This window comes from Diabrotica undecimpunctata, chromosome 5 (genome assembly GCF_040954645.1).
Source record: "Diabrotica undecimpunctata isolate CICGRU chromosome 5, icDiaUnde3, whole genome shotgun sequence".
In the NCBI taxonomy this organism is placed as follows: Eukaryota; Metazoa; Arthropoda; class Insecta; order Coleoptera; family Chrysomelidae; genus Diabrotica; species Diabrotica undecimpunctata.
The window spans coordinates 18956618-18966339 of NC_092807.1; the positions used below are offsets into that span (position 1 = coordinate 18956618).

General features: G+C 32.4%; 1 protein-coding gene across 1 annotated transcript; it reads left to right on the forward strand.

The window, feature by feature from the left end:
- The first annotated feature begins 438 nt into the window (after positions 1-438).
- On the forward strand, positions 439-9162 carry CycH (cyclin H). The gene is made up of 6 exons (XM_072530924.1): positions 439-653; positions 728-924; positions 1266-1467; positions 2266-2497; positions 8688-8802; positions 8930-9162. Exons 1-6 carry the CDS (start codon positions 537-539, stop codon positions 9030-9032), a joined length of 966 nt encoding a protein of 321 aa, XP_072387025.1. The 5' UTR covers positions 439-536; the 3' UTR covers positions 9033-9162.
- The last annotated feature ends 560 nt before the right edge of the window (positions 9163-9722 follow it).

Consider the following 9722-nt stretch of genomic DNA (forward strand, 5'->3'; position numbering starts at 1 on the left):
AAGCAAGAACAAAGTACCATTTTATTTCTGAAATAAAAATATACCATTTGAGCTTAGCCTGACATCTGTTATCCGACAAAAGAAACATGTACGAATACTATACACTTAAAAATTTTAAAGGCACCCTTTAGTAAAAACGTATTTACTTTTCACATTCAGTAGAGTCTATATTATTAGCCCAATAAATATTTATACAAATAATTAAGGAACGCTCATTTACTATCATCAAAAATATTTACCTATATTACCTGTCCAATTCTGTGTTAATATTTTTTAACTTAAATATTGTCACTGGAAGTGTTATCTTTTAACATTTTCCTAAACTAAAAAGTTTTATTCAAAATCCAGTGCAGAGATGATCATAGTAAAGCCAATATAATATCATATTCTCACAAAAGATGTCGCTGTAGTGCATGTCAGTTTGACATAGGTGAGGTATTCAAAAATAGTGGCTGTTTGTTTCTTTTGCCTATTCTAACCTCATATTTTGTATACTACTTGTTAAATATATTGTTAAATATATATAAATATTTATTATGTTTCCCACAAGTACGCAATGTAAATATTGGATGTTCAGTAGTGAAGATGAACTTAATAAACTTAGGGAAAAGGCTAATAGTAAACATATCCAAATATACAGTCGACAAGCACCAGTAAATTTATTTCAATTATCATATTATCACTATTATTCAGTATTTGATCAGTATGTAACATATTTTAATTGTAGGATATTCCCAAACATGATTATTTTTTAACACCGGAAGAAGAGAAAACAATGGTTAAACGCTATGAACTTCACCTGAGAGATTTCTGTAAAAGATTTCAACCTCCCATGCCAAGATATGTTGTAGGAACTGCATTTCATTATTTCAAAAGGTTTTATATACATAATTCAGTAATGAATTTTCATCCAAAAGAAATAATGTAAGTAATATGTACAAGTATTAAGTGCTTAAATAATTGCATATTATATGCTAATTACTACTTTATAAAATAGTTTATCATTTTATTTCCCTTTGTCCTTTCCAACTGTGTCCATTTTGACCCTTCACAGTTTTCTTATTGCCTTGTTAAATTATGCCGTTTTTGTTGTGATATTTTCATTCTAAAATATTTGTTCTCTTTTCATTTTTCCTTATAATACATTGATGATATTAATCATATCGTCATTGCATTAACTGTAATCAATTAATATTATCACATTTCATAAAATATTTAATGACAAGCATTTAAAGCTGATATTTTAATAAATAATAATGTTGTAGGGTTACTTGTATTTATTTAGCATCTAAAGTAGAAGAATTCAATGTATCTATTCAACAATTTGTGGCAAACATTAAAGGAGATAGAGATAAGGCTACAGATATTATATTAAACAATGAATTGTTGCTAATGGAACAGCTCAACTTTCATTTGTCCATTCATAATCCATATAGACCAGTGGAAGGGTTATTAATTGATATAAAGGTAAGTTTCTATTATTATTGTTTTGTTTTATTTATTAGATCTATTAGGTTTCTACATTTTTAGAGCATGTTTTCCCACAGACTAGATTGCAGCACCTCTCCTCATCAACCTCTTTTCAATTACTATTAATTATGTTTATCTTGTAAACAAATGAAGACAATTGTACAAATATAAGACAAATTAACCTTAAATAAGCCTAATGTAGTATCCCAAGTAACCCCTGGTAATACATTTAGTTGAGTAGAACAATTATTAAACACTTGTCACATGTAAATGAGCCTTTTTACGTGACTTAACTTAAAAAATTATAATTTAGTCACTGGCTATGTTTCTGCCACTGACTGTTAACTGACTTTCAAACAAAACCCACTTGAACGAGTAGCAATTTGGTCGAGAACGTTACCAATATTATCAGCGAAAAGCATCTGAAATATTGAGGCATAATGGAAGCTTAAGAGTTCATTAATTGAGAAAAATATTTGGAGAAAATTTCATTTTACAAGACGATAAACTAGCCACCAAGCTCAACATACATGAATAGCATTTAACATCTATGTAGAGCAATATGCAGTCAAAAAATTTTCCTTATAATTCCTCAGAACTTTATCATTACTATTCAAGAAGAGTGATCAACATGTTGAAAGATATTAACTAATTGATTGAACATTTAATTGTTATATCAAAAAAAATTTTTTCTGTCTTTACATTTTTCTTTTATTCTGCATTATTTGGTATGAAAATGTTTGTGTATTATATATTTTCGTTTTAAAGTAAAGTGAAATTGTTTTTACATTCTAGACTAGAACTAACCTTCATGATCCTGAACGATTGAGACCAGGCACTGAACATTTCTTAGAGAGAACGCTTTTAACAGATGCTATTTTACTGTACTCTCCTAGTCAGGTAGCTCTAGCAGCAGTATTACATGCAGCTTCCAAGCTTCAGGAAAATTTGGATTCTTATGTCACTGATACACTGTTTGGAGTAGATGGACGTGATAAATTGAGCGAATTAATTGAAGCGGTCAGAGGTATATTATTTTTAAATTTAAATTGATACCAATTGAATCAAAACGTTTAAGTCTAACTAAAATAATTTCAAGGCATCAAAATAATTCAAAATTTATATAATACAAAAACTTGATGTAAATAAAACACTGTCATTTTGACATTGTCAAAACTCACAAAACAAAGTTCACAATATTAATAACAATCTTTCGTCATATTGTTGTCTTTGTACAATGTATTCTATGGTCGACAGAGAAGCAGTTTAATTTCATGGTTTTAGGTTATGTGAGTAGATAAGAAACATGAAATAAAAAGTAGTTCATGAATAAAGTCGTACTTGTTTAAAAAACATGCAAACAAACCATAAAAATACATGCCCACTTGGATTTTTGTGATTATCAGCAATTATTACACTTGGGGCTCGAAATTCCTTCCCATTCTGATTGCAATTTTAGAAGAACTTCAAAACGGGTAAACATGTTGTTGACCAGAGCTTCTGCCACTATACCGCTTCAGTCTACTTACCAAAGTGGCTACCAGTATAAAGTGATTTTCTCTTATGTTTTAGTTTTTGGGAAAGGTTCAACAGAGTTTCTATTGAAAGGTCTTTACATGTTCTTGTTTGATATGGCTTGTGTATGATGTGTGCTGTGCATCACAACACCACTCCTTTATGTTACTTCTATACCTTACGAAATAAAACTGCAAAATTTCTTCTGTTTGTGCCGTATCAGAATTATCTGAAGTTGGCAATTACCACAGTAAAGGCTTCATGGTCTTTTGCCACGTGCCCAGTTGTCTGGCATCTAGTATTTCGGTCCAATCTCGAATATTTATCAACCAAGAAGCTTGCTGTATTTCATATGTATCTCCGCTCACTATGGCCCAAATAAAATATGTTCCTACATGGTAACTTTCTATTCTTGTAAATGTTCTCAATATTTCGGTGTTAATATGTGTGCTGTCCAAGGAATCTTTAATATTCGCCTATGTATCCACATTTCTTAGGCTTCAATTTGGTTCGTCGCTGGTTCTTTTAGCGTTTATGATTCTACTCCATGCAACAGTACTGGCCAAATATAGCAATTGAAAATTTTTATTTTAGTTCTAAACTGAGATGTTTATTACAAAAACTGTTGCTATTGTTAAAAGTGTTTTTAGTCATTACAATATTCTAACCTTATACTTACCGCATTTTTACCTTGGATTTCATGATTTCTGGACCTTAATGTCAATACAATCTTCATAGAGAAAAAATTTATTATTTTTACCGTCGTTGGACAGTTCTTATATATATTTTTGTCACTCTTTTTTATATCTTTTTCATCAATAATAAATTTGTTGATATTATCAACTAGTACAGATCTAAACCCTATTAATTTTAAGATATATTATCCATTTATTGTTTATGTAAACTTCTTTGACTTTAATTTTAAATTCGTTCCACAGTTCTTCAAGATTTTCTAGTTGATATTCTGTTTTGTAGTTTATGATTAAATTTCTGTTTAATTTTTTTTTATATGTCTATACTAGCGGACCCGACAGACTTCGTTCTGTCAAATAGATTTGGAATGTGGCAGTTTATTTCTTTAATTCTTCTGAAGAGAACCGTCACCATGATGATAGGGTGGTGTGTGAATGTCAGCTCGGGTGACCTAAGTATCTTCGCTTCCACAAACTTTGGCCACCCTTTTGGACCCACTAAAAACCTCAACTGGGATGTCTGCCAGAGGGCTTCAAACTAAGAGGGGAACTTAAGGTTCAAACCTGATTGAAAAATAATCTAAAGGATAGATCATTGCTTGGATGTACTGAATAAATTCGACCAATCGCATCGGTAGAATATACATCTGGGTATCCTGGAACTGGTTTTCCTTGTTTCCGTCATATAAATCTCGTTGAGAATTGATTCTAAGTATAATATTTTGGCATTTCAGAATAGAACAATGTTTGAGCATAAACATCGTTTTGGCATATCTCAAAAAAACTGGTTAATGTAGTAGATGGTGGCTGAGCAGCTTTTTGCACTGCGTTCTGTGCTGTAAAATATACTATTTGTCCATTTTTTTAAATACACAGCTAAATGAACAACAGTAGGGTGTCTCTCATGAATAGGAAACGAAAATATTCGCCAAACTGCTTCATTACTACTAACATAGCGACCCATTTGGTATTGGGTAACTTTATAATTGGAATTCTCTGCATTAATACCAATCACAGCCATATCACTCCCTTTGGTTACATATTTGCAAATGATTTCACTGAATGGCAAGATTCAACGTTGATCTGTGCTGTGAAGGTCTTTGATAAAATGGGTGAATATGGAACAATCCAGCGATTATCTATTTCAATATTTTGTTGACAATTGATTTAATTTGACAATTGTTGATCTTCCATTATCTGCTGTCGATCGGCGACGACACAGTGGATAACCGTCATTACCAGTGATTGTTTCAGATATTAATGTCCGTGGATATCGCTTTGAACATTTACCATTCACCATACACAGTGAATTTTGATTAAGAGTTCCACAGGGACCATGTATTATGTTTTTGATAACTACCTCATGCAATCCAAGATCTACGTCTACATTAAGAATTTCAGCTGATATTACTGCATCAACTTCATTTGGCCTTATCTTTTCAACTAACTAAATCAAAATGCGTGCATGTGGCAATCCCCGTTTCTGCCACTTCACATAATACATATAAAATATTTGTATGGGAAAAAGAAAAGGGCTGTTTTAGGGGTTTCTCGGAAATTATTCGAATTTTTCTAGCCGTAAAAACCATCCTTATACTTCAAGGAGCATTTTAAAAAAATAATTGTTAAGATTGGTCCATGGGTTGTTGAGTTATGCGCTTGCCAACACATTTTGCGATTTATTTTTATATTATAGAAGATTATCAAAGTCAAGTTTGTTGGTGGTTTGTTTTTGTCATGTAATTTAATATCTGCCACAAGAGATTGATGATCTGATCCAATATCACCTCCTGAAAATGTTTGACTATTTTCATTCCTGAAACGTTCATTTACAAAGTGATGATCTATTTGATTTCTTGAAGATTCAGGATTATTACTAACATCAAATGAGGATTTCCAAGTATATATAAGTCGTTTAGGCAGTTTATACCAGATGTTTTTAACGACCATTTCATTGTTTTCACATAATTTAAACAGCCCTTGTCCTCATTTGTTAAGGATTCCAAGACTTCATCTACCTCCTACGAATTTTTCAGATTTGGTAATAAAGTTTTTCTATTTTATCATCGTACTTGTTGTCTGCGATTTGGGCATAGAGTTGAAATATATTTGCCGTAACGGGTCGAGTATTTATCTGAATAAAAGTCACTCTATTTGAAATTGTTATGTTGTTGTTTCATTCTGTTCTGAGCGAAGAAATGTTTTCTAGAATTCCAAGTGCAGACTCTCAAATTTAATTTTTTTATCTGTTAAGGTTAAGGTTTTCGATGCCATGTTTTCTCTTGTTTAGCATTTTTTGACTATAATTTTGTAACCAGGATATTCACTGTTGTCCAAAAGTTTCTCCATAACATCCTTGAATGCGAATCATCGTTTTCTTCGAAGATCTGTCATGGTGTTGACATACTCTTAGTCCGCTAGAGGTCTTCTAATATTTGGCGCAACAAATATACTTTTGTTCAGTTTCTCCTCCGAGAGACCTGGCAATATTTTAACCAAGTTTGAAACATTCTCCGCGTTTTTGAGAGAGATTTGACAAACTGTTTCATAAGCGTAGCTTTATAAGAAGACTAGGAATGAAAACTAGGAACTTTCTGGTGGTATCTAGATTTCTTTCAGAACGTCGTTTTGTTCTTGCTTCCAACTCTCCATTGGACAGTAATTTTTTCGGTCTCAACTGCCCCATAGACATAAAAATAAGGAACTTTGGTCTAACCAGCTTGTTGCCCAAGCAGCATAGATAAGATCTTCAACTTACTTCACAGTTACCAAACATAATCTTCACATTTGAGTTATTGAAGAATCACTGACAAGTTGTCATAGATCTCTTTCAAGAACACAAAATGTCCAGGAATAGAAAACGTAGACACCACCATTATGGATTAAATTTGTCGATAAAGAGACATTTGAGTTGATTCATACTTTGAATTGAACCATGAATCCTTTAATAGATACAATAAACAATACAAGAAACTAGATTTCCTTCCTGGACGAAGTAAGGCACTAAATTCTTTTTACGATATCTGAACCAAGAAAAAGACACTCCCTCCAGGTAGTAATAAATTTTTACTTTTGAGTCGGGATCCAAGCAACTCAACAGCATCTTTCGCAAGATACAGATCTCCCACCAAATCATTTATTCCTTCATGGGAGAACAATTTTCGTCTAGTGTCATCTTCAAAGTCAGAGCTTGAGTCCTGATCGTCCTGCTGTTGTATTTCATCTTCGTCCGAGTCTGGTATTTCTCTTAATGTAGCAAGGGCTTCGGCACAGGTGTTTCTGCATCATGAGGAAAAGGACAAATAGCTGAGGGGAGATTAAAGTATAAAATTGAATACTTTGATTTAGAGTTCAACCCTTTGACATCACTCCCATGAGTCCAAACTTTGTCTTGATCACCAAGTTTTAGTCCAAAGTGTACAAAATATTCTTTGTCTGTTGTATTGAGTTGTTGCTGTAACACCATTTTCTACAGATAAAACAAAAAGAGTGGGGAGTATTTGTGCACTTTCGCTGGTCCATGTTACTAAATAATTACTATGTAAACAAAACTGTAATATCAAGTTGGTGAGTCTCATTACACAAACCAGAGTATCTTGTCGAAAAGAAACAAAGTTGATAATATCTCATCAAGGTTAGGAACAAAACTGAGTCGGCGTCCTACATTATAGTTTACCTTGTGTTCGATACCGTGGCGCACTTGGCGTCCTGCGCACAAGTTCGCGCACCATGTGTAAGATGGATAATACTTTCGCATCAATGGTGCAATTTGCAGTGTCTATATAGAACATAATATAATAGTATGTGTTTTTCAGAACGTAAAGTGCAAGATTTCATAACTTAGACAAGGGAAAATGGTTTAAATAATCTGCATTCGGATTGTGTCAAAAATCCCGACGTCCTAGAAATTCTCCGATATCATTTTCTTTTTCAACTCATCAAATTACATAAGAAATATGTTAAGAAAAATTGAAATTATTCAAACAGTGGTTTGATTACAGACCTGTGGAATTTTCCATAAAACTTGTATTATAAGTGTTTCGTGCCGTTGACACGCATGACATTACTTGTTAACCATCATCATCATCATCATTTTGGCTTTACAACCCTGTGTGGGTCCTAGCCTCCCCAAGAATTTTTTTCCAGTCGTCCCTATCCATCGCCTTCCTCCGCCAAGCACTTATTTCCATATTTGTCATATCTTGATCTATGTTATCTAGGAATCTTGTTCTGGGTCTTCCTCTTCTTCTTTGACCAATAGGTCTATCAAGGAGCGTTTTTATAGCTGGGTCGGTTTGCTCCATCCGCATTACATGGCCTACCCACCTCAGATGTCATATCTTAATGTGTTTTACGATATCTGGTTCCTGGCATATTCTATAGAGTTCGAAGTTGTATCGTCTTCTCCAGACACCATTTTCATTTACCGCTCCATAGATTCGCCTTGGTGTTTTTCTTTCGAAACATCCTAACATGTTTTCATTGCTTTTTGTTAAAGTCCAGGTTTCTGAACCATATGTTAGGACTGGGCGTATTATTGTTTTGTAGAGTTTTACTTTTGTATTTCTTGATATAACTGTAGATTTAAAAAAGGAGATTAAGCCCAAAATAGCATCTATTAGCCGTGCAAATTCTGCGGTTTATCTCTGCGGTAGTGTCATTTTCAGTATTGACGAGCGTTCCCAGGTATACAAATTCGTTAACTGCTTCGATGACGTCTTTTGCTATAAGTGGCCGTAGTATTTGTGGTTGCGTACCTATTTTCATGTATTTCGTTTTATTGGTGTTTATTATTAAACACATTTTTGTAGCCGCTTCCTATAGTGCTACGTTACTACGTTATTTGTTAACCAGTACTTCGTATTCGTGATGTGGAACATAAATACTTGAATATGAAGAGTATTTTTACTCAATTTATGGAAGAGTTATGCAGTAATCTAGTTCATTTATAAGATTATATATCCAGAGATTAATTTCTTATAAAAATCTATTAATTTTGTATTTTTTTAGCTATTAGATCCATGGTAAAAATGACTGACTCGGTGCCAGACAAAAATCAACAGAAGATCTTAGACAAAAAGCTCGAAAAATGTAGAAATCCAGATAACAACCCAGATAGTGAAATGTAAGTGGTGTTGTTTAATTAGCGTTTTTGTTATAAAGACATCTTTCTTCTTCTTACCATGTTACCTTCTTACCGAATTCTTTTCATAATGCGTCTCTTCACTACACCATCACTTTTTATTTTTTAGTTACAAGAAGCGTATGCAAGCTTTGTTGGACGAAGACGATGAATTGTACAATGCTATATCAGCGCAAAATACTTCTATGGACACATCTATGCTTAGTATATAAGTTCTTCCGCTCTGAAATTAGGATAAGGACAAAATTTATATTTAAGTTTGAAATAATTTTGTGATATAGAATTTTTCATAATTATTTAAATATTTCTTTTCAATTAAATAAATAAAATAATATATTATTATTGTGATTGTTTCATTTTTTCTACACAGATCTAGGTGAAGTTGGTAAACTTGATGGGGATAGGTAGGGTATATTTTCAATATTTTAAACATATTTTTAAGATTTTTTTTTGAAAAATTGTTTTACATAAATTTATTTACAACATTAGTACATTATATAGCACAACATTGCAAGAGCATTTTCTGAAATTTTGGTACAAAAATATTAAAAATTAAGAAAATGACAGCTACTTTTCCATAAAGGAAAAAACAGTTACTTTTCGGTGTTCGTCGTTACTTATAACGATCATCTAGGTTTCAACGTTGAGATGTTGTTCATTTTATCGTTTTTTTAAATTTTAGAAGTAAAAAAAGAAGAATTTTTGAATTTTCGAAAAGTTTTGACTAATTTGGTGTTATAAAATTAATTATAACAACGAAATGGACAATATCTCGACGTTGCGACCTAGTAATTTATCTAAAAAAGAAGTGTGCAAAATTTGAGAAGGATCTATCAAGTAGTTTTTGAGATACAGTGAACCCGACTTAAAAAAAATTATTCTGAGGAAAACGCGTTTAAAAA

Coding starts and splice junctions, on each gene's coding strand:
- CycH (XM_072530924.1), top strand. CDS start 537: ATGTTTCCCACAAGTACGCAATGTAAATATTGGATGTTCAGTAGTGAA. Junction 1,468..2,265: donor GGTTATTAATTGATATAAAG/GTAAGTTTCTAT, acceptor TTTACATTCTAG/ACTAGAACTAACCTTCATGA. Junction 8,803..8,929: donor AACAACCCAGATAGTGAAAT/GTAAGTGGTGTT, acceptor TTTATTTTTTAG/TTACAAGAAGCGTATGCAAG.